Below are 26154 nucleotides of genomic sequence, written 5' to 3' on the forward strand. Positions count from 1 at the left end.
AATAAGGATTGAGAGAAGGGGTGTCCAGAAATTGGGATTACCTCAACTTGCTACTGACCCACACACACTCGCTCATGCAGTCAAGTCCAGCGGCTGTCCTACTGTAACTTGCCGGCGCTGCCTCAATGACAGTGAATGGAAAGGATCATCCTAGTCAAAGTGCACAAGAGAACACAGACCTCGACGACAATATCAACACTATTATTACATTAGATTAGTTTACATACAGTGTGGAAACAGGCCCTTCAGCCCAACAAGTCCACACTGGCCTTCCAAAGAGAAACCCACCCATACTCATTTCCCTACATTTACCCCTGACTAATGCACCTAACACTATGGGCAATTTAACTTAGCCAAGTGACCTAACCTGCACATCTTTGGACTGTGGGAGAAAATCGGAGCACCTGGCGGAAACCCATGCAGACACTGGGAGAATGTCTGTGTGGAGTTTGCACAGTTGCCCAAGGCCGGAATCGAACCAGGTCCCTGGCGCTGAGAGGCAGCAGTGCTAACCACTGAACCACCAAATTGGTAAAATGCCAACTCTAGCACAAGTATGACGACAGGCTTGAGCCAAATACACAAACCGTTAATATCTGCAGCTTGCAAGCAAGAAAGGATGAATTAATCTTCCTGCAAACTGTTACATAACACATGGGATATCATTTCATTTATTGAAAATTAAAGCCGTTAAGGAGCATAGCCGAGAGACTACTCTCAGACAAGTCAACAGCAAGCTACATAGTGATTACATAAACAATCATTTTTCGCTTCCACTTTTAAAATTTATTCAATTTAGGAACCATTGGAAGGTAAAAATGAATCTTACTGAATTACATTGGTGACTGTAGTAAAAGCTGTGTTTATTTCCTAGCTGCAAAACCGGTCATCATATTTTACAGTGCCTTGGCCTTTGCACAATCTTGTTCAACTACTGGCTGCAAACATTCTCGCAATTAAAGCCTTACTAACTCCCTCTGGAAACACTGATGGTTTGAAATTAGCGTAAGGTTTAATTAAGACAAAGTCTTGCTGATAGAAATCTCCAAGACAACTCTTATTGATGACAATGGGTGCTGGCAGGGGTTTACTATTGATAAGCACCTGAATCAAAAGACACTATGTTTCGGATATGGTAGTATTTGCCTCATGATCCTTTCCATTAATTCTTGCTTTTTGCAAAGAATTCTCACTTAATTCTCATTCATTAATATGTTTGTGTTCCTTACCAACAAGCTTCACTTACTCCAAAACTGCATGATCCTGTTTAGCATCTTCCAGGTGATTTTTCTCCCAGAAACTTTTGGATTGTACTACTCTAGATTATTTCACATTTAGCATTAGATTGACAGGTACAGAGATGAACAGCACGGAAACAGACCCTTCAGTCCAACTCGCCCATGCCGGCCAGCTGTCCTAACCAAATCAACTCCCATTTGCCAGCATTTGGCCGATATTCTTCAAAATCCTTCTGATTCGTATACCCATCCAGATGCCTTTTAAATGTTGCAATTGTACCAGCCTTCACCACTTCCTCCAGTAGTTCATTTCACACACGCAGCACCCTCCATGAAACAGTTGCCCCTTAGGTCTCTTTTAGATCTTTCCCCTCTCACCGTCAATCTATGCCATATAGTTCTCGACTCCCCCACTGTAGGGAAAACACCTTGTCTATCCACCCTACCCATGCCCCTTATGAATGGAGTTACAGTCATTGTTTGGAAATAAGACAAATGTTCCAAGTTTTACAGGAGCAACTTAAAAGGACGAAAAGGGCAGATGAAGCAAATAAGTTGTTTAGGGAGTGAACTTCAGAGATGAGAGCATCGGCAACTGAAGTCACAACAGTCAAGGATGGATTAATTAAGATAGAATACAAAAAACAAACTGCAAATGCCAGAATTCAGAAACAAGTAGTACTGGGAAAAAAAACCTCAGATTTGACAGTAGCTGTGGGGGTAAAAAAAAATCAGAGTCTACGTTTTGGGTCCAGTGATCTTTCCCAATTGAGGAACTTGAAAGAGATAGGTAGAGCCAAAGTCAAGGAGGGATTGGAAAATACAAACCAAATTTCCAATGTGCTTATTTGCAGTGCTTTTCTTGGAAAAAATGCAAGCGCATTAAGTTTAACACATTGAGCTTCATTGCAGCAATGGATATTTGAAGCAACTCTGTACATATATGATGCTTACAAAAGGTTCAAGGTAAAGCAGGCTTAAAGAACCAAACTAACCAATGCCTGATCTCATATTCCAGAGGAGGTCAGAAAGATTACTGTTATGAGCACCATAAGCCTGCAACTGTTCGAGCATGGTGTTCTTACGAGGGTCAAGGCAAGGCAAGGCATTTTCTTTGGCAGATTAACAAGGGTTTCTTTCGTGTTTTTCTAAAAGGGGGTTGCAAAGTGGAGATCGAAAGATGATCAAGTCTCCTGTTGGCAAACTCAATGAGTCAGAATTTGAAATGCTGGAATACAATCGCAATGCATCACAAAGAAAATGTGTGAAAGCAAAAACAGCAATAAAGTGTTCAATTGGATTAAGATTTATGGGATTGAATATAAATCTGTGTTAAGAATACAAATGCATCTTACCTGTTGTAAATTGTCTCCATTTCCTAGACTGAGTGCTTCAGGTGGTTTATCCACAGGTCTGCAAAAAAATAGAAATTGTAACAAGTTGATGATATTGTGTGCGCAACAGTCCTCAGAATGCCAGTCTGCTCACTTCAGATTTTTTTAGCGCAAGTGACAGGTAAGGCTCTTAGAGCAAGATCCCACCAACATTCAAGAAAATAAAATGAAAGTGGAGATGAATTAGGAAATTAGCAAGAGATTACAATTTACAAGTTTTTCTACATTAAAGTAAAAACAACAAATGAAATAATTACAAAGCCTTTGCTTGGTTTACGTCACGTGTCTTAAATCTGGGTTGTCACAGACTTTGGCTAGGGTCACACTGTTGGCCAACACAATTGGGAGGAGCATGTGGAGATTAAAATTTGAACAGCATGGTGCACTTAAGTCGTCCAGATGGCCACGAATCGTGAACTTGGATGAAAAAAAGCTACTTTTAATAATATATTGACATTATATTTGAGCCTTGATATTGGAAAATACAGTTGCATAGTACTCAGAGATTGCACTTAAAAAAGGAGACTTGCACTGATGAAAACTGACCAGCTTTTAATCAAGGTTTGCACTGTAGAGTTTATCCATTGAATGGTGCACATTTTGTTCCTTTTCACAAAACACTGTAATCTTCAACTCAAAGAGCTCTAAGGAAACTGGAACTCGTGACTGTTAATCATACAGAATATTTAGTTAGCTGCACAACAGTTTTTGTCTTTACATACATTTGCTCATGGAAATATTTACAAATTGTTGATTAGTACGAACCTCCCCAAATTGACATGATTGTTAGTTCAAGAATCAGAGGGGAGGACAGCGATACTGAACCCAATCTTAAATATAATGCTAAGGCTCTAAGGACTAAGAACGAGAAATGATCTTGCAGCTTAGTTTACTTCCCCTTTACCTACAAGTAGGATGCTACTGGTTATCTTGAAACTATAGTTTATCTCAGAGATTAGAACCAGTTCAACAAACACCAACACTTGATGATGACAGCCAAATGATCTAACTGTCGTAATGAGTAGTGCAAAGAAATTAAATGTTTTAATGAAATAACTTCTCACTTCAGCAGGTGCACCACTCAGACAAACAAAGCTAAGGTCCAGTGTTCAACTTCTGGGTTGTTCCCATGTCGGATGATTTCAGATACTGTTGCAGCTTGACTCCACAATGGTCAGAGTTCTTTGGCTAGAGGATTTTTAACAGTAAGAATCCTCACTTTGAATCTCTGTACACAGCAACCGGTGACATGAATAGAGTGCAAGTGCGTATTTGAATACTGCATGAGACCTTGGGTTATAATGGGTGCAAACATCATTGCACCTGAGAATACTCAGCTTCCAAGTTTTGGAGGGGCCACCGAACTTAAGACCTGGAGAATTTCCAAGCAGAAACTGAACAACTGCAACAAGATAGGGGCTTCAGGACAGCAGGACAACAACTGGCAAATACTCAGAACAGAATGCAGAGTTTAAGCCTGGAGACAAACAACCAATTCAAGTGATTATTGAACATCTTTTGCCGAAACCAAAACCCTCCATTGTGAGGTCTCAAAATTAAGATGCACACGGGACAATAATCTTCAAATGTTAACTGATTTCCTCCGCAACTCAAGTTCTGAGATGGCATTCTTCAAATGTCTCACACCGATGTTAGCTATAGTACTTGCAAAAACAAAATATTATTAGGGCCACACACTTCTTTCCTCTTCATGGGATGACAGCACCAGCATTTGTTACCCATTTGTCATCATCTTTGTAAAAGCTTTCTAAACCATTGCATTCAGTGAGCCACAAGCATAAAAAAGTGCTTTGATTGGTAATTCCAGGATTTGGCTGAGCAATAGAGACAGATAGACAGATAGAAAAGAAAAGAAAGCATGTTTCCAAAGAAGGGTAGAGAGAGATTTGATAAACTTTGCTTTCCCGCTCAATTGGCCTGACTTTTCCTTTTGGTGGTTTCGAAGGTGCCGTGGAAGGAGCCTTAGCAAGTACAAGTAATGATGCAGCCGACAGATGGTATACACACCAGTCACTGCATTAGAGTGGCAGAGGGAGTGAATGCTTAAGGCCAAAGATGATGCGCCAAACAACTAGACTGTTATGTGCTTAATGGCATCAAGCTTCTTGAATGCTTCAGGAGCTGCACTTATCCATCTCGGTACAGTATGTTCCAGCACACTCCTGATTTTTACGTCGTATATGGTACACAGGCTTTGCAAAGTCAGGCCAGTTATTTGTGACAATTGTCAGCCACTGACCTGGTTTCAGAGATATTGATGGTGAGGTGTTCAACTACAGCAATGCTTTTTAAATGGCAATTGCTGGACTGGGAACAGGTGGCACAAGGGCCACAACAGAAAGCAGTTGGCCACTTACAATGCTTTACAGTGTCACACTTATGGGTATGAAGCAGAGAACAATCGATGTAATTTTGTTAAATCATTATCATGTTTATTATTTGATTCTGCTTTAACACGAGAACAGAAGGAACAATTGCATATCCAGAGCTAAACGGGAAAAATAACGTTTTCCAGATGAACTGATTGAAGCACAGCTACTTACATGGATAACTTGTTGGTCAAGGTTTCAAAAGTACTGGCAGGTCTCAAGTGATTGGCTATTCATGTAAAAAGCAGTCATGAATGCGAACAGGCAACTGCTTCATAGAACGTAATCAGTGTCAAACCCAGACCTTAGCCAACGTGCATACATGCGCAAAACTTTCCAGCAAGGCATTACGTTGTCTGAAGGTATGCATGAACTCAGTTTCAGAACCCCAGTTCTACAATTCTGAAGTCAATGGAAAATTACTCAATTACACACTGATCGAAATCAGATGAGTCAGCCAAACAGGCATGAAACCGGTACCAGTGCAGCATCCAGCTCAGCAATCAAAACAGAACAGTATGGAGGAACTCAAGGGAACAGGTGGACTTGCTGTAAGATTAGACAGTAATCAAGGTGATTCTGATGTATTAAGTCTCTTCAGAAGACTAGCATTTCTCTTAAGTTTAATATCTTTTGAAAAAGTGCGTTTTAAAATCAGTTTGAATGCTTAGCCATTCTCAATACAAGGGGAGAATTCTATTCATCCCCCAGTGGTTGCATTGGGTTTCTGGTGATGGAAATCACACGATTCATTGAACAAGACTCTTGGTTTGTTGCTGAAATGGCACTCTTCTGAGAAGTATAGAAAATGTCAATTATCTTGCAGTGCATTTCAGTTGGTATTTTGCATGGATGGGAATCATGGTCAAGTGCACAAGAACTCCAGGTACAAGAATTGATATCAAGTCGCCAAAATTTGGCAAGTAATCTGATTGGCTGTGAACAAAAAGAACTGCTTCCCTTGCTCAGTATGGGTTATTTCAGTCCGAGAGAGAAATAAAGCCAATCACTGACCTGAGTTCTGTGCCAGGACCGCCTGGGGTTATGTGTTCGGGTTCTGAACCATTATCAAATATAGGAGGCGTTTTCCTGTGTTCGAGTGTTAGACCATTGGCTGCTTTAGCTGTGCTCAGTAATGACGGCCAGGCATCTTTATTACTACAGTTGGGTCTGTAAGGGGAAAGAATGGCAAAAACACTGAGTACCGCCCAAATCGATGCAACAAGTTTCAGCAACTCAGAGATGCTGTTCACTTATAGGAAACCTTCCAAATGGGATCTGGCCAGAAATGGTGATGCTGGCATTATGTCTCCTCACCAGTAACACGATCCATACAGAGAAGCTTAACTTGTTTCCATGCAGCTGCATCATGGACAAGACCTCTGTTACCAAGAAGAAATATGGGCGAAATAAAGAGCCAAAAGAATGGAGAGGTTAAATAAAGGATTGCAGTGCTGGTGGTTTCAGAAAATTCTGAAGTCAACAGATGTATTCTCAGTGTAGTCTACATTGCTCTCTTGGCATTGCTGTATATAACATGTCAACAGTACTGCAACATGCACATGTCAAACAGAAGGAATATAATTGGATATTACAAATACAGTACAAGGAGTATTTCGCAGCACTTAACTTCACTACAAATTCAGAATTATTTACAGATGCAGCACACTTCTTGACTGTTAATCATAACACTTGAGTAATCAGGAGACCCATTTGATGAGTCATACACTTGACAGATTTCATGTTGCTGTATCATGAAGTACAAGTTCACCATTTCCATGACAACTCTGGTCTCTAGTGCTCTACAGTAGGTATTGCCATACTGATTAATTCTACGTTTTGGGGCTGACACCAGAGGGTCTGTGCAAGTATTACAAAATATGCAATATTATTTCACAATAAAACAAAGCACATTTAAGCCAAGCACACTTGATATTCAAAAGCTACTGTATGAAGTGCTTACCCAATCAATCATGATTCAAGTACGTAGCTTAAAAAAAGACTCGAGACAAAGAAAGAAAAGGCAAAAGGTAAAGAAACAAAATATCTTCCTCTGAAAATGCCACAAATATCAATCAAGATGGACATGTGCAACCATGATATTGTTATGAATTAACCATCTCATTAGGTTCACCAAAAACAAATAGTGAGCTACATTTATCCCTATGGAGACAAACACCACTTGTCAATTAAAAATGTGAGAACGCTTTTAGTTGACGATAAGCTGATACATCTTTAAGTGTTCCAATTAAAGAATCATTCATTAGAAAAAACAAGTTCAATCACTCATCAATGTGAAACGGTGGTGTGACAGTAACATCTTTGGACTAATACCCCAGAGTCCCAAGCTAGTGTCCTGGACTACCAGCTCAAACCCAACGAAAATGCAAATTCAATCCAAGTCTTGGATTTGAAGCAGGTAATAACAACCACTATGCAACCATGGTCAATTGTCAAAAATACCTATCTAGTTCATTAATTTCTTTACGGGAAGGAATACCAACTCTTTACCAAGTCAAGCCCCCAGATGCACAGCAATTCAGGAGGCTTTTAACTGGCTTTGGACATTACCTTACGAGCCACTCAGTTAAGAGACTATTAGGGATAGGTTATAATCACTAACCTTTGCAACAATGTCCACAGCCAGTGCATTATGAAGTTACTTCACGTTATCTGACTTTAATCAGTCTTGATATTTGGTTTTTGACATGACACAGGAGGAATTTCACATCAGTGTAAACTCTATGTAAAACCTCATCCTCAATACTGCTAAAAGTTGAAGAAAATCATATATTAAACAGCTGAATTTAAAATTGTTAATCTCAGGAATGCAGAGGAACTTTTGTTTAGAAATTCACATCAACAGCTGTTTGCTCCGCTGTACTTCAGGGGAGCATAAATGGAGCAGAACATATTAATCACATTCTTGAGTGACATCTGCAACTCAAAGGTGCCCCCTTGTGTTTTGCTGAAGCCTGTCTTGTGATCTGCAGGTACTAACCACTGAATTACTGCGCTTCCCATTTAAGCCATGATGTGGAGAAGCCGGTGTTGGACAAGGGTGGACAAAGTTAAAAATCACACAGCACCAGGTTATAAACCCCTTCCCATTTAAGAGCAGGGAGGTTATGCTTCAAGATTTCTCTGATAAGAAATGCATACACTGTCAACTTTTGCAAATTAGTTTTTTCCAACATTTTCCACCATTTGACTTGGAGGTTGTAGTATTGCATGTGCACACCTAAAGTGTTAAGGGTTTTTGCTTCTATCAACCTTACAGGCAGCAAGTTCCAGATTCCCACCATCTCCAGTGGTGGGAATTAATTTCTCACCAGAGGCTGGGATTGAACCTAGGACCCTGGTGCTGTGAGGCAGTAGTGCTAACCACTGAGCCACCGTGCTGTTGACCGGTAGAGAATATCAGGCAAAAAGTTTAAGCAGATTGTTGCCAAAGTTCTGATACTGGCAATAATCAAAGGCATGATTGACAAAATAATAGTCTTATTGTACAATTTGATTTTGTTCCCAATGAGTCAATCTGGGCAGACTTCACTCGAGTTGAAGAATTTGTCTGCTTGTCAAAACTACAGTCAGATTCAGGTTTAATTATCCAGCTGTAAAATGTTGCTCGTTTTGATACAGACGCTCAGGTTCGGCCCTGATATGCTGTCTGGACTGGGACCTGAATTAATATGCCATTGAAGACTCATCCTTCCTGCTTTTTGCTACATAAGTAATTCGGGATTTTATGATCTCAAATCTGAAAATAGTTAACTTTTAGCGTTGCTGGCTGGCCAGCATTTATTGCTCATTTCTTGTTGTCCTAGAGAAGGTGGTGAACTGTCTCCTTGACCTGCAGTCCACATGTGTTCAAGATTTTTTTTAAACGACTGAGGGCTGAATGGGTCGAAAGGTCTTTTTCTGTGCTGCAGACCTCTTATTCTACACCAAGTCAGTGTTTGAATTTGAAGTGATACAGGGTTAATTGGGTGACAGGCATATTGGGATAACGCTGTCTCTGCTTGGGAAATCAGTCCAGTTAGGGGTGAAGGGGAAATTGTGGTTCGACATAAAATTCCTAAATAAGCCATAATCATGGAAAGCCATCACTTTCTTTTCTGCACAGATTTAACAGGAAATCTTCAGCTGCACCAATGCCTGTAATCTGTCACACTGGAACCAATTAACTTTGGCTGCCTTTCAGATATTGGGAGAAAATGAGGATTGCAGATGCTGGAGATCAGAGCTGAAAATGTGTTGCTGGAAAAGCGCAGCAGGTCAGGCAGCATCCAAGGAGCAGGAGAATCAACGTTTCGGGCAGGAGTCCTTCTTCAGGAATGAGGAAAGTGTGCCAAGCAGGCTAGGATAAAAGATAGGGAGGGGCGTTGGAAATGCGATAGGTGGAAGGAGGTTAAGGTGAGGTGATGGGCCGGAGTGGGGGTGGGGTGGAGGGGTCAGGAAGAACATTGCAGGTTAGGAAGGTGGTGCTGAGTTCGAGGGTTGGGACTGAGACAAGGTGGGGGGAGGGAAAAATGAGGAAACTGGAGAAATCTGAGTTCATCCCTTGTGGTTGGAGGGTTCCTAGGCAGAAGATGAGGCGCTCTTCCTCCACCCGTCATGTTGCTATGGTCTGGCGATGGAGGAGTCCAAGGACTTGCATGTCCTTGGTGGAGTGGGAGGGGGTGTTGAAGTGTTGAGCCACGGGGTGGTTGGGTTGGTTGGTCTGGGCGTCCCAGAGGTGTTCTCTGAAACGTTCTGCAAGGAGGCCGCCTGTCTCCCCAATATAGAGGCGGCCACATCGGGTGCAGCGGATGTAGTAAATGATGTGTGTGGAAGGATTCCTTGGGGCCTTGGAGGGAAGTAAGGGGGGAGGTGTGGGTGCAAGTTTTGCATTTCTTGCGGTTGCAGGGTAAGGTGCCTGGAGTGGAGGTTGGGTTGGTGGGGGGTGTGGACCTGACAAGGGAGTCACAGAGGGAATGGTCTTTTCGGAACGCTGATAGGGGAGGGGAGGGAAATATATCCCTGGTGATGGGGTCCATTTGGAGGTGGCGGAAATGACTATGGATGATACAATGTATATGGAGGTTGGTGGGGTGGTAGGTGAGGACCAGTGGGGTTCTGTCCTGGTGGTGATTGGAGGGGCGGGGCTCAAGGGCGGAGGAGCGGGAAGTGGAGGAGATGCGGTGGAGAGCGTCGATCACGTCTGGGGGGGGGGGATATTGTGGTCTTTGAAAACGCCATCCCATATTTGCAATTCCTTCACCTCCACCACAAAAACTGTTTCTATCTCCTGCCCAAAATCCATAAACCTGACTGCCCCGGCCAACCCATTGTCTCAGCCTGCTGCTTCTCCACCGAATTAATCTCTGCATACCTCGACACGGTCCTGTCCCCCTTTGTCCAAGAACTCCCCACCTACGCTCGGGACACCACCCACGTCCTCCACCTCCTCCATGATTTTCGCTTCCCCGGTCCCCAACGCCTTATCTTCACCATGGACATCCAGTCCCTGTACACCTCCATCCCCCATCACGAAAGACTCAAAGCCCTCTACTTCTTCGTTTCCCGCTGTACCAACCAGTACCCTTCCACTGACACCTTCTTTTGACTGACTGAACTGGTCCTCACTCTGAACAACTTCTCTTTCCAATCCTCCCACTTCCTCCAAACCAAAGGAGTAGCCATGGGCACCCACATGGGCCCCAGCTATGCCTGCTTCTTCGTAGGATATGTGGAACAGTCCATGTTCTGCAGCTATGCTGGCACAACCCCCCCACCTTTTCCTCCACTACATTGTTGACTGTATCGGCGCTGCCTCGTGCTCCCACGAGGTGGTTGAACAGTTCATCCACTTTACCAACACCTTCCACCCCGACCTCAAATTTACCTGGACTGTCTCAGACTCCTCCCTCCCCTTCCTAGACCCCTCAATTTCTATCTCGGGCGACTGAATCAACACGGACATTTAATATAAACCGACTGACTCCCACAGCTACCACGACTACATCTCCTTCCACCTTGCCCCCTGCAAAAACACCATCCCATATTCCCAATTCCTCCGTCTCCACCGCATATGCTGCCAGGAGGTCCAGTTCCAATAACGTACAACCCAGATGGCCTTCTACAAAGACCGCAATTTCCCCCCAGACGTTATCGACGATGCTCTCCACCGCATCTCCTCCACTTCCTGCTCCTCCGCCCTTGAGCCCCGCCCCTCCAATCACCACCAGGACAGAACCCCACTGGTCCTCACCTACCACCCCACCAACCTCCATATACATCGTATCATCCGTCGTCATTACCGCCACCTCCAAATGGACCCCACCACCAGGGATATATTTCCCTCCCCTCCCCTATCAGCGTTCCAAAAAGACCACTCCCTCCGTGACACCCTCGTCAGGTCCACACCCCCCACCAACCCAACCTCCACTCCCGGCACCTTCCCCTGCAACCGCAAGTAATGCAAAACTTGCGCCCACACTTACCACCACCCCCCCCCCCCTTTACTTGCCTCCAAGGGATCCTTCCATATCCACCACAAATTCACCTGCACCTCCACACACATCATTTACTGCATCCGCTGCACCCAATGTGGCCTCCTCTATATTGGGGAGACAGGCCACCTACTTGTGGAACGTTGCAGAGAACATCTCTGGGACACCCGGACCAACCAACCCAACCACCCCGTGGCTCAACACTTCAACTCCCCAACTCCCCCTCCCAATGCACCAAGGACATGCAGGTCCTTGGACTCCTCCATGGCCAGACCATAGCAATATGACAGGTGGAGGAAGAGCACCTCATCTTCTGCCTAGGAACCCTCCAACCACAAGGGATGAACTCAGATTTCTCCAGTTTCCTCATTTCCCCTCCCCCCCACCTTGTCTCAGTCCCAACCCTCAAACTCAGCACCACCTTCCTAACCTGCAATCTTCTTCCTGATCTCTCCACCCCCACCCCTACTCCGGCCTATCACCCTCACCTTGACCTCCTTCCACCTATCGCATTTCCAACGTCCCTCCCCCAAGTCCCTCCTCCCTACCTTTTATCTTAGCCTACTTGGCACACTTTCCTCATTCCTGAAGAAGGGCTCATGTCCGAAACGTCGATTCTCCTGCTCCTTGGATGCTGCCTGACCTGCTGCGCTTTTCCAGCAACACATTTACAGCTGCCTTTCAGATACTGTTCTGTTTTAACAGTAGCCATTTCAAAGCACTTGCAAGTCAACAAAAGTGCTGCAGCTTTAGTCGAAATGCATTTTTGCTTGAGAGAAGTGACCTGAACGTATTCTGAAACCTGCTGATTCTCTGGATGAGAAATGTATGGCTCCAATATTGAGATTTGAGGCATCAATTTCCACACATTAAATATAAAAATGAAACCTTACAAGCAAGGATGGCCACTGCAAGCCACAGTGCTGCCATTTTAACCACATGATTTCCTGAATCATTGCACCACTAATAATAAATAAAATAGACAGGTTAGCAGCAGCCTCCAATAAAGTTTACTCAAAAGAAACGAAATGAAATTAAAATAGATTTGATTTTTTATACAGCTTTGCGAGTTTTAGATATTTAGTGCCCCAATGCTTTAAGTTAAAAGAAAAACAATAAAGTTGGTCAGTTAAATGAAAGATGCATGACAAATCACTTCCTGTGATGCTGCCTATGTGAAATGACCAACCTACATCAAGGATTCAAATATTCTTTTGAAAAAATGATCAAACTCACTGAGTACAAAATTTCTATTTAACATGATACAGTTCTCGACCAGGTACGTGTTGAAACCAGATCTTCTGGCTTGGAGATAGGGACATATCAACAATTGCACGTTCATGTCACATCAACCTTAAAAGCAGTCATGATGATTTGCATTAATCAATTAAGCTATCAGAGCTCAGGATGAGTACAAACAAAGTGAAGCAGTTCTAGCATTTGGGTATTTTTCATCTGCATTGCTCAGAGATTATGGGCCAAACTGTCTTGAAATAGTGATACTGCAGTTTAAAGAAAACTTTTCAATGCACAAAACATTTGTCATTTATCAACTTCACAATTTGCCACAAATGATTCCAAATGATTTCACAAGTCGCTAATCACACAAAGTTACTCTAACCTTCCTTTCGGAATACTTGTTTCATTGAGGCTTCAAAGTCATGCGCAGCTTGGTTTCAACACTGCATCAGCACAGGGATCAAACATGAAGCTCATGTGTGGTTATAGCATTATTAATCAGAAGCCATACCTACCAACTTCTATGATGTTCAAGACCAGTCCCTCTCCTGCAACAGTAACTTATATGACATGATGACATAGAACATAGAGAGCCGAAGGGCATGTACTATGCTCTATGCTGTGCCAAGCTTACAATCTACTTTAAGACCAAACTAACCAACATGCCCTACATTTTATTATCATCCATGTGCCGACTCAAGACTCACTTAAAATGTCCCTCGTGTATATGAATATACGACCATGGCTGGCAGTGCATTCCAAGCAATCACCACTCTGTAAAATAACCTACCTCTGACATATCTCCTAAACCTTCCTCCAATCACCTTAAAATTATGGCCCTCATAATAGCCATTTCTGCCCTGGGAAAAAAAAAAGTTTCTGGCTATTCACTTTACCTATGCCTATCATCTTGTACACCTCTATCAAATCACCTCTCATCCTTCTTTGCTCCGATGAGAAAAGCCCTTGCTCCCGCAACCTTACTTCATGAGACCTGCCCTCCAGTTCAAGCAGCATCCTGGTAAATCTCTGCACCTTCTCTAAAGCTTCCATATCCTTCCTATAATGACGTGACCAGAACGGGACACAATATTCCAAGTGTGCTCTAACCAGGGCTCTCTCGAGCTGCAACATAGCCTCATGGCTCAATCTCAATTTCCCTGCTAATGAAAGCCAACACACCATACGCGTCCTTAACAACACTACCAATTTGGGTGGCAACTTTGAGGGATCTATGGATATGGACCCCAAGATCCCTTTGTTCCTCCATCCACACTGCCAAGAATCCTGGCTTTAACTGCGTAATCTGCATTCAAATTCGACCTTCCAAAGTGAATCACTTCACTTTTCCAGGTTGAACTTCACCTGCCATTTCTCAGCCCAAATCTGCATCCTGTCAATATCCTGTTGCAACCAACAAAGTCACTATCCACAATTCCACCCATCTTTGTGTCATTGACAAAATTACTAACCCACTCGTCCACGTCCTCATCCAAGTAACTTATAAAAGTCAAAGAGCAGAGGTCCCAGAACAGATCCCTGACTAATACCACTAGTCAGAGCTCCAGGCTGAATACTTTCCATCTATTACCATCTTCTGTTGTCTATGGGCCAGCCAATTCTGTATGCAGACAGCCAAATTTCCCTGTACAACATGCCTCCATACTTTCTGAATGAGCCTACCATGGACAATCTTAACAAAGACCTTGCTAAAATCAACTGCTCTACCTTCAATGTGTTTGTCACAACCTCAAAAGACTTCAATCAGGCTTGTCAGCCATGACCTGCCCCTCAAAGCCAGGCTGACTATAAAGATATGCTTCCCAAATAATCAATCCCGTCTCTCAGAATCCTCTCCAATAATTTGCCCACCGCCGACATAAGACCGACATAAGGACATTAAGGCAGCTTAATGTTCCAGAATACAATGCTGCAGGAAGGACAGAAAGGGAGGCAAGAGAGGAGGGTGAGTGGCATTTTTGATAAGGGATAGCATTACAGCTGTGCTGAGGGAGGATATTCCTGGAAATACATCAAGGGAAGTTATTTGGGTGGAACTGAGAAATAAGAAAGGGATGATCACCTTATTGGGATTGTATGATAGACCCCCTAATAGTCAGAGGGAAATTGAGAAATAAACTTGTAAGGAGATCTCAGCTATCTGTAAGAATAATAGGGTGGTTATGGTAGGGGATTTTAACTTTCCAAGCATCAACTGGGACTGCCATAGTGTTAAAGGTTTAGATGGAGAGGAATTTCTTCAGTGCCTACAAGACAATTTTCTGATTCAGTATATGGATGTACCTACTAGAGAAGATGCAAAACTTGATCTACTCTTGGGAAATAAGGCAGGGCAGGTGACGGAGATGTCAGTGGGGGTCCACTTTGGGGCCAGCGACAATAATTCTATGAGTTTTAAAATAGTGATTGAAAAGGATATAAAAGTTGAAGTTCTAAATTGGAGAAAGGCCAATTTTGACAGAATTCGGCAAGAACTTTTGAAAGCTGATTGGAGGCAGATGTTCGCAGGTAAAGGGACGGCTGGAAAATGGGTAGCCTTCAGAAATGAGATAACAAGAATCCAGAGAAAGTATATTCCTGTCAGGGTGAAAGGGAAGGCTGGAAGAAATTGAAGGTTTGGTTAAGAAAAAGGAGGAAACATACGTCAGGTATAGACAGGATAGATCAAGTAATTCATTTGAAGAGTATAAAGGAAGTAGCAGTATACTTAAGAGGGAAATCAGGAGGGCAAAATGGGGACATGAGATAGCTTTGGCAAATAGAATTAAGGAGAATCCAAAAGGTTTTTACAAATAGATTAAGGACAAAAGGGTAACTAGGAACAGAATAGGGCTCTCAAAGATCAGCAAGGCAGCCTTTGTGTGGAGCCACAGAAAATGGTGGAGATACTAAATGAGTATTGTGCATCAGTATTTACTGTGGAAAAGGATATGAAAGATATAGACTGTAGGGAAATAGATGTTGACATCTTGCAAAATGTCCAGATTACAGAGGAGGAAGTGCTGGATGTCTTGAAACGGTTAAAGGTGGATTAATCCCCAGCACCTGATCAGGTGTACCAGAGAACTCTGTGGGAAGCTCGAGAAGTGATTGCTGGGCCTCTTGCTGAGATATTTGTATCATCTATAGTCACTGGTGAGGTGCCGGAAGACTGGAGGTTGGCTAACGTGGTGCTACTGTTTAAGAAGGGCGGTAAAGACAAGTTAGGGAACTATAGACCGGTAAGCCTGACCTCAGCAGTGGGCAAGTTGTTGGAGGGAATCCTGAGGGACAGGACGTACATGTATTTGGAAAGGCAAGGACTGATTAGGGATAGTCAACATGGCTTTGTGCGTGGGAAATCATGTCTCACAAACTTGATTGAGTAACAAAGAAGATTGATGAGGGCAAAGCAGTAGATGTGATCTATATGGACTTCAGTAGGGCGTTCGACAAGGTTTCCCATGGGAGACTGATTACTAAGGTTAGATCTCATGAAATACAGGGAGAACTATCCATTTGGATACAGAACTGGCTCAAAGGTTGAAGACAGAGGGTGGTGTTGGAAGGTTGTTTTTCAGACTGGAGGCCTGTGACCTCCAGTCACAAGGATCAGTGCTGGGGCCTCTACTTTTTGTCATTTACATAAATGATTTGGATGCAAGCACAAGAGGTACAGTTAGTAAGTTTGCAGATGACACCAAAATTAGAGGTGTTGTGGACAGTGAAGAGGGTTACCTCAGATTACAACAGGATCTAGAACAGATGGGCCAATGGGCTGAGAAGTGGCAGATGGAGTTTAATTCAGATAAATGCAAGGTGCTCCATTTTGGGAAAGCAAATCTTAGCAGGACTTATACACTTAATGGTAAGGTCTTAGGGAGTGTTGCTGAACAAAGAGACCTTGAAGTGCAGGCTCATAGTTCCTTGAAAGTAGAGTCGCAGGTAGATAGGATAGTGAAGGCGGCTTTTGGTATGCTTTCCTTTATTGCTCAGAGTATGGAGTACAGGAGTTGGAAGGTCATGTTGCGGCTGTACAGGACATTGGATCGGCCACTGTTGGAATATTACTTACAACTTTGGTCTCATTCTTATCGGAAAGATGTTGTGAAACTGGAAAGGGTTCAGAAAAGATTTACAAGGATGCTGCCCTCACCAGGGTTGGAGGGTTTGAGCTATAGGGAGAGGCTGAACAGGCGAAGGCTGCTTTCCATAGAGCGTCGGAGGCTGAGGGGTGACCTTATAGAGATTTACAAAATTATGAGGGGCATGGATAGGATAAATAGGCAGAGTCTTTTCCCTGGGGTTGGGGAGTCCAGAACTAGAGAGCATAGGTTTAGGGTGAGAGGGGAAAGATATGAACGAGATCAAAGGGGCAACTTTTTCATGCAGAGGGTGGTACATGTATGGAATGAGGTGCCAAAGGATGTGGTGGAGGCTGGTACAATTGCAATATTTAAGAGGCATTTGGATGGGTATATGAATAGGAAGGGTTTAGAGGGATATGGGCTGGGAGCTGGCAAGTGGGACTAGATTGGGTTGGGATATCTGGTTGGCATGGACAGGTTGGACTGAAGGGTCTGTTTCCATGCTGTACATCTCTATGACTGGTCTATAATTCCCAGCGTTATCCCTATTCCCTTGCTTGAACAAGGAAATAACATTTGCCACCTTCCAATCATCTGGTACTACTCCAGTGGACAATGAGGTCGCAAAGATAATGGTCAAAGGTGCAGTAATCTCTTCACTTGTTTTTCATAGTAACCTTAGATATATCCTGTCTGGCCCAGGGGATTTATCGATCCTCATGCTTTTTGAAATTTTCAGCACATCCTCCTTCCTAACTTCAACATGTTCGAGCGTCTCAGCCTGTTTCACGCTGTCCTCACAGATGACAACCACTGAATACTGAAGCAAAGTATTAATTCCAGGACCTCCCCTGCCTCCTCCAACTCCAGGCACAAGTTCCCTCCTTCTTGTAAATCAAGATGGTCTTGCATGATGGGTGTAGGATCTTTTGTCCTGGTGAGTTGCTGTCTGAGCGTGGCTGTTCGTTGACAGGATGTCATGAATCCCAGTGGTCAGAAAAGTCTGGCTGTCAGTTTACAGACACCTTTTAAGTAAGGTAGTGTGGCCAGAAAGTTTGTTGGGCATCTGTGGATGAATTTGCAGAGATGTCAGTTCTTGGCGAAAACTCTATAGAGATGTACTTGTTACTCTCTTCCTCAGTCGGGAGTGCTGCAGCCCTTTTAAACAGGGTTACCTAATGCAGCTTCTTTTGGGTGTTTGGGTGGTTGTTGTTGTAGTTCAGGACCTGGTCAGCGTATGGGGCTTTCTACATTTTAGTGGTTCATTCACCATTGTTCTTTCTACCGCATCGCGAAACGGGAGCTGATTGTTCATTTCCTCCTCTTGGAAATCTGATTCTTGTGAGAATGGTGTTGATAACCTGGTTTGTGTCCTTGACTTCTGTTCTCTTAATGATAACAGAAGTGTCGTCCATATACCTGATCCAGAGTTTGGATTGTACTTGAGAGAGGATTGTTTGTTCCAGTCTTTGCATTACTGCTGCTGCTATGAACTTGGAGATGAGAGCGCCCATCGGTGTTCCGTTGATCTGTTCACATATTTTGTTGATAAATGTGAAGTGTGTCGTCAAACACAGGTCTAGTAGTGTGAGCATGCAGTCCTTGTTGATCGGTTCCCCATCATGTTGTCTGTTCTGCCTGTCCAGAATTTTATCAGCTGAAGTGAACAGTGCCATTACATCAAATAAGACTATTGCTTCGTCCTTGTCTACGTTTATGTTCTTGATGTTGTCTAGGAATTCCTGCGATGATCGTTTGGATCTACTGGTAAGATATTTCAGTTCCTGTCGAAGTTCTTTTACCAGTTTGTGTGATGGAGTTCCTGGAAGTGCCGCAATGGGTCAAATGGCTGGTTTATGTATCTTGGGTAATCTGTAAAATCTTGGTTTCATCCCACGTAGGTCAATCCTGGTTGTCAGTCCGTCTTTTTGTAGGTTCCGTCTTGTGTTATTTACTCTGTTGATGTGGAGGAGCCAGTGTTGGACTGGGGTGAACAAAGTTAAATCTCAACACCAGGTTGCATTCCAACAGGTTTATTTGCAAACACTAGCTTTCAGAGTGCTATTCCTTCGGCTAACTGTGGAGCAGGACCATAAGATTTATAGCAGATAACAATTTATAGCAGAAGATTAGTGTCATGTGGCTGAAATGATAGGTTGAACAAACCTCGATTAATGTTAAGTCTTTCATCTTTTAGAATGGGTTTCAGGTTTCGGTTCATTAATATGTAAATCCCAGAACTTCTTTTAAGTCACATTCTCAAGAGAAGTTAAGGTTTTATTTAAAAAAAAGTGACATCTCAGCTCAGACAATGCCTTAAAGGTGTAAAGTCAGAGTCTGTCTGTATGCAAAGTCTGGCTGTCAGTTCTGAGACATTTTTTATATAAGGGAGCGTGGTCAGTATGTTGGGTTGTGGCATGACCTCGTTGCATTGTTTGTCATTTAGGCATCTGCGGATGAAGTTGTGGGATACCTGTTCTTAGTGAAGACTCTGTAGAGGTGGTGTTCTTCTCTTCAGATGTCGGGAGTGCTGCAGTGTGTTGTAGTTCTTTTGAACAGGGTCCTAAGGCAGCTTCTCTTGTGTGCGTTTGGTTGGTTGCTGTTGTCGCTCAGGAGCTGGTCGGTGTGTGTGTGGGTTTTCTGTACACTTTATGGTGCATTCACCATTCTGTGTTCATTCTAACATCACATCCATTAAGAGAAGTTGATCTGTTGGTTTCCTCCACTCTCGTAAATCTGATACCCGTGAGCATGAGGTTGATAATTCGGTGTGTGTTCTCTATTTCGGTTCTCCTAACAATTATAAAATTATCAACGCATCTGATCCAGAGTTTGGGTTGTAGTTGTGGGAGGGTTGTTTGTTCTAGTCTTTGCATCACTGTTTCTGCTGTCAGCCTGGAGATGGGTGAGCCCATTGGTGTTCCGTTGATCTGTTCATCTATTTTGTTGATGAATGTGAAGTGTGTCGTCAAACATAGGTCTAGTAGTGTGAGAATGCAGTCCTTTTTGACAGGTTTGTCGTCATGTTGTTGGTTCTGCTTGTTCTGGAGGTTGGCTGTTGTCTCTTTGGCTAAAGTTTTGTTAATTGAAGTGAACAGTGCAGTTACATCGAATAAGACCATCACTTTATGCTTGCCAATGTTTACATTCTTGACGCTGTCTTGGAATTCCTGTTATGATTGTATGGGTGTTCGGATCCGCTGGCAAGATATTTCAGTTTTTGTTGAAGTTCTTTTACTAGTTTATATGGTGGAGTGCCTGGAAGTGCCGCAATGGGTCAAAGTGGTATGGCTGGTTTATGTATCTTGGATAATCTGTAAAATCTGTGTTGTTGCTTCCAGGTTTCATCCTTTGCCGGTCAATCCTGGTTATTAGCCCTTTCTTTATAGTTTCTCTAATGCGTTGTTTGTTCTATTGGTTTGCTTTGCGTGGGGTCACAGCCCTTTGTAGCCACATGACCTTATATAAAAAAAAACATCCTGGAACTTAGAGCCAGACGTCTCCAACCATTGGGATTCATGACAACCCATAAACCAATAGCCAAGCTCAGACAACAACTCACCAGGACAAAAAAAATCTTACATCCATCATGCACAAGACAAACGTAATGTATAAGATTCCATGCAAAGACAGCATGCTACATTACATAGGACACAGTCAGACAACTAGCAATCCGCATCCACGAACACCAACTCGCCACCAGACGCCACGACCAACTGTCCCTTGTAGCAACACACAGATTCAACTGGGACAACACAACAATCACAGGTCAAGCCAAACAGAGGACAGCCAGAGAATTTCTCAAAGCATGGCACTCATCCACAAACTCTCTCAACAAGCACGATAGACCGCGACCCAAATTACCGGCCACGACAACGAACCACTGGAACCAGAATGAACGGAACCAAATAAATTCCCAAAGACATGGTACAGCAGCACTTCACAGGGGGTTCCAAAGCACTGAAGATGTCACCTAGACAGTGGACGAAACGTCTGCAAATCAACTTCCCAACTTGGAGAACATACCTACATCTCTTGTCATCCAAGGTTCCTTCACCCAACCACCCCTTCCTTGCCTCAGTGGGACAAACTTATCTAGCACTCGCAGCAAGTGCTCCCTAAACAACCTCCACATTCCTGTTCAGCACTTCACCGAGAATACCTGTTCCCAATTTATGGTCCACAGTTCCTGCCTAATAGCATTGTAATACCCCCTCCAATACCATCTGCTCCTGTCCCTCTCCAAGAAGAAAGGTTGGGGAGTTGCGATCATGGTCATCGAAATGCTCTCCTACCGAGAGATCTGACACTTGGGCCGGCGAAGCACCAAATCCAATTCGGCCTCCCCTCTCGTCAGCCTATCAACACAGAGTCAGGAATCTTTGCTGGACATATCTGACAAAAATTTGCTCCAAGCAAACTATCTGCATGTGTGTGTGCATGTACGTGCACACGTACATTGGGGGGGGGGTTTGGAATCGATAGAAAACTCAATAAAATTCTTGTTGCTTTCCTGTTTGTCTTCCACCCATGTTGACTAGTGGATAAACCCTCCTTGACAACCCTCCTTTTCTGAAGCTGTGAAACTATCCCTGATTAGCAATACCACTGCCCCACTATCTTTACCTCCCACTCTATTCCTCTTGAAACATCGAAACGCCAGAACATTTGATCATTCCTGCCCCTTTACTATCCAAGTCTCCATAATAGCTACAACACCATAGCTCCAAGCACTGATCCACACACTAAGTTCATCACTCTTATTCCTGACACCGCTTGCATTAAAATAGACACACTTCAAACCATCACACTGACTGCAACTTTGCCCTACCAACCGTCTATCCTTCCTCACAGAGGAACACCTTCGCCACAGCTTGGTCTCTCTGCAAGCTATATCTTCCTGTTGACCAGCTACCCCATCATCTGATCCGGAGCTCTGCTTCCTGAAATGCTCTAGTGAATCTCCCACCCAAGGTGATGGTACCGCTCCAGTTCAGGTATAAACCGTACAGCAGCTTCAACAATATTACATGTGCCAAGGTAGCCCACAGAGCCACAATAATAAATATGATAGCATGACATAATTGGAGCACAGATTTGACAAAGTCATGCACTTGGTTTGAAAGTTTGGCCTTCTTGATATATTTCACTCAGAGCTAATGTTGAAGCTGGGTGGACAGTCTCACCATTTAGAATCAATGCTTTCGATCACAAAATTTGTGAACCTCTGGGTTTGGCTGCTCCCAACTGTGGCAATTACAAACCATGACAACCTTTACAATCCAGAGATGAAATGGTTCAGGCTGTGAGCGAAGCCTCTGCGTAATAATTCACCTGAGGTGAAGGAGGGGAAAATAAAGTAGGACATGCAATGCAAAAGAATCCAGTTTCTAGAATCTGAACATTTCAGCACAGAGCACTGCAACACAGAATACAGTCCCCACTGCAACTCATTCCTCTTTCACATATCTCAAAACAATGGGTGGACTGTTGTAAACTGACCAGTATTAAGAGTATACCAAAATTCTGTGAGTGGAGACAAGAGGAAGACACAGCGTTTTGAACTTGCAAGGCATTTTGAGTGTAAATTCAGGTTATGAATGACTAGTTTGAGCTGTGTAGAAGACCACGTTTGACGAGAAAGCTCACAGCAGAAATAAAAAAATTCGAGAATGAAATGTTGAAGCAAACAGAAGATTAAAGAAATGCAGGCCAGGGCATCAGGTCAGGGCTGTACTTACGCATCATACCTCTGCTGTGTAGCCAATTTATTCTTATTTTTGTCGACTGTGCTGGATGACTGGTGCAAAAAGTTGGGGTTCAATTTATAAAGTTCCTGAAGCAGCTTCTGTTCATACTCTTGATGTTTGCCTGCCTGTGGAAAGAGATCAGCAGGAAAGAATAATGGACACAAGACCAGTGAATGGGGCATTGAATATCAAATGGCAAACAGCTTCAGGAATTCTATTTTAAACCATGAAATCCAAGCAAGATGTCTTTATTTTAGTGCTTCACCAAATTACTACTATTTGAGAGGGAATAGATTAGATTACTTACAGTGGGGAAACAGGCCCTTTGGCCCAACAAGTCCACACCGACCCTCTGAAGAGCAACCCACCTAGACCCATTCCCCTACACCTAAGGCTACAGGCAAGTTAGCATGGCCAATTTACCTAACTTGCACATCTTTGGACTGTGGGGGGAAACCTACGCAGACATGGCGAGCATGTGCAAACTCCATACAGACAGTTGCTAGAGGTGGGAATTGAACTCAGATCCCTGGTGCTGTGAGGCAGCACTGCTAACCACTGAGCCACCGTGCCACCCAATGCTTTTGCTTTTTTCTCAGAATAAGATCATCTCCAAAAGATAACTTGTGCAGCACTAGTTTGATTCTTCCTCACCTACCCAAATTATGCTGCAAGAATCTTCATTACACTCGAACTAAATGGGACTTAACTTGATGTATTTTGTAATAAATGTCACACATATTTGAAGTAGAGACTGATGCATTTCAGTTTTACTATGTTTCATCCAGTGTACCAATGGCTTGAAGCATGCTCATTATGTTTAGGAACCTATTCTTGGTCCACCCAATATAAGACAATGCACTGCCACTTATACACTACCAAGAACATACCCTGCTTCATGATCTAAAGCCACAATCCAAGTTAGCTCTTTATCTTGCAATTGCCTGATTTAGTCAACATAGTAACATTAAGATGCTCGATTCTGTTAGACCAGCAAAGGAAGAGATTTTCTGTTTTGTGACTGTCAAGCCTGACAGACCGTGGGATTCAGTGCTGCTTCCTTCAGTCAGCCTCTTCACTGGAAGATCTCATCATATTATCCTGTATCCTTCAAGAGCCCTGATATCAGAGCATTATTGGTCCTAATTTCTGTTTAACACTCCCAAGTGCCTCAACTTCAAGTTGGCATGGACAAGACGACAAAGATCTGAATGCAAAGTGCATTAGCATCAAGGACTTTTTTAAAAAAATTCATTCATGGGATGTGGTGTTGGTGGCTGGGTCACTGGCTTAATGCAATGTTAGGTGGTAATGCTGTATAGCATAGAAAGTGATTAATGCAACCAAACAAAAAAGGCAATAAGAAAGCACCTCCACTTTAAGCTCAAATCTTTATGCGCCCTTCGACAAGGCTGCCCACATTCAGTTCACTTTAATTGTGAACAAAACATCTGCTAACTTGGAGAAACAAATCTATCAATTTCCCGTTTCCTGAAGAACACAAGTCGACATATAACAAACACATAAAAATAGCTTTAATTATACAATTACAGCAAGATGCAAAAATTATACAGCAGTTAAAATGGGTAACTGCAATCTAGACTGGGATACTGGTACCAAAGGGCAGAGATGGGCAAGGCATCAGAGATAGTGGTCAGCAAAACGTTTTGCAGCGATACCTTTTCAATAGAAGAAAGGAAATTCTGTCAAACTTGCTTATTTGGGAATGGGATTAACTGAATGATTTAAGTACCAGAGTGATAACTTTTAAAGTTTAGACTAAAAAGGAAATCCAGACCAAGAACAGCAAACTGGGCAATAACCATCCCAATAAGGTAAGGATCTATGTGGGTGAAATTAACTGAAGTCAAAGCTAGCAGGAAACAGGATTGCCCAACAATGCAATGCTAACAAGATTGATGGGAATGGTTTTAGGATGGGGAACCAGTTAGAAGAAAGTGGAGATGTTCGGCAAATTTTCCGAGGGGAAAAGGGTGAGAGGAGTTGTGCTTCAGAGTCATTGGTGAGTTAGTCAAAGTGGGTGGGGATAAATGCTCTGACTGATGAAAGGATCGAAAACAAAAAAAGGGCAGAGATCGAAAATAATGGTGAATTTTAGCCAAAATCTTCTGCACAGAGGGAGTTGTCACATTGTATGCAATGTACTGGCAAAAATGCAGCAGAGGCAAGTTCAATAAAAGGTTTTCCAATGAGGATTAGACTGTTCACAGAAGAGGAAGATTATGGGGACAAGGCAGGAGAAAGAAATTCCATGAACTACTCAGAGAGCCAATGATGAGCCGAATGGTTTCTGAGCTGAAACAATTCTGTGATTCAAGTAACAGTTGATCTGAAATTTTCCTTTCACACTGAATCATGATAGCACACTCAGTAATGTTGTCATAACTCAAACATAGAAGGCTAGTTCAAATATTCTCATGCAAACCCCAAAGTAGTTGCTCAATGCAATAATTTCTGTCTTTTATCCCTAGTTTCTGAAGCAATGAGAGAAAGGCCAATGAAAAGATGACCACTTGAGGGCACTCTTGTATAACCAGGGAAAGGAAGCTCACGCAGCTGCCTTTTGAGTCCTTCAATCCCTCTACTATTGCTTGGAGGGGGATAAAAACAAGTAATTGTCTGATGCTCTCCCATTTGGAACTGAAGGCTGGTTCAAAAAGATGCTCCAAAGCAAGAACTTGTGGAGATCACAAACTGGATCAAACAGGCTTCAATTACATAAGAGGGTTTCGTTTCCTGCACTTCCAGAATAAAGCACATAAAAGTGAATCTATTTCAGAAGGGAAGGTGACAATTCACAGCCATTTCTGAAATGCAGCATCAATAATCTACAAGGAAAAAGCAGCATCGCCACAGAAAAAGACAACTTAATAGAAATAACATGAGCAAATCAACTGATGGAGAAACCTGTGGTGAAGGCTGACATCTCTCGCGTTGGAGCATTTGAAAATTTAGTCTTTCCATGGCTTCAGATTAATTTCATTCTAAATTGAAAGCTGTGCAACTTTACAGCTGTTTAAAGTACATAGATAGATATGCAGTCACTACTCTAAGTAATCAACACAATTATCGAGAATTTTATAACAAAAACTATTTGAAGCCCAGGCAGGCAAACTGGTTTCAATTACTTCAGTTTGGATCAAGCTTTTTGTTTTCTTTGCTTTTCCTGAAGGCTGTTGAATTTACCTGCATTTCTTCTTTTGTGAAACTGGCTGCTTCATCCCCTAGCTCATGCAAATACATACAATCCGGTTTAGGACACTGCATGTTCTTTAGGAAATAACTGCAATACTTCGTGGTACCTAAAGATGCCTTGAGAGAGAGAGAAAAAGAGAGAGAAAAATGCAGTGTTGACAATAACATATGTGGATACTATAAGGATTCTGACCCAGTTGCAATATTGCCAATACAAAGACTTCTCAGGTAATAACATCCTGCAGCATCGCATTAAGTAGCTCAACACCTGAATCATCAGTAACCTCTGTTTACACCCACTTGACAGGGAGACATGGATTTCCAATATTGATTGCTCAAGTTCTT

At 42.9% G+C, this 26154-nt stretch overlaps 1 protein-coding gene across 1 annotated transcript in view; it reads right to left on the minus strand.

Moving 5' to 3' along the window:
* Positions 1-26154, minus strand: part of cnot4b (CCR4-NOT transcription complex, subunit 4b) — a 169085-nt gene that overhangs the window by 77853 nt on the left and 65078 nt on the right. Inside the window, exons 6-8 of the mRNA XM_072552467.1 lie at positions 25801-25926; positions 22585-22718; positions 2594-2651 (exon numbers count right to left, since the gene is read on the minus strand). Of these exons, the coding sequence (XP_072408568.1) occupies positions 2594-2651; positions 22585-22718; positions 25801-25926 (318 nt within the window). The remainder of the gene's footprint in view (positions 1-2593; positions 2652-22584; positions 22719-25800; positions 25927-26154) is intronic.

Source organism: Chiloscyllium punctatum, chromosome 32 (assembly GCF_047496795.1).
Source record: "Chiloscyllium punctatum isolate Juve2018m chromosome 32, sChiPun1.3, whole genome shotgun sequence".
Lineage (NCBI taxonomy): Eukaryota > Metazoa > Chordata > Chondrichthyes > Orectolobiformes > Hemiscylliidae > Chiloscyllium > Chiloscyllium punctatum.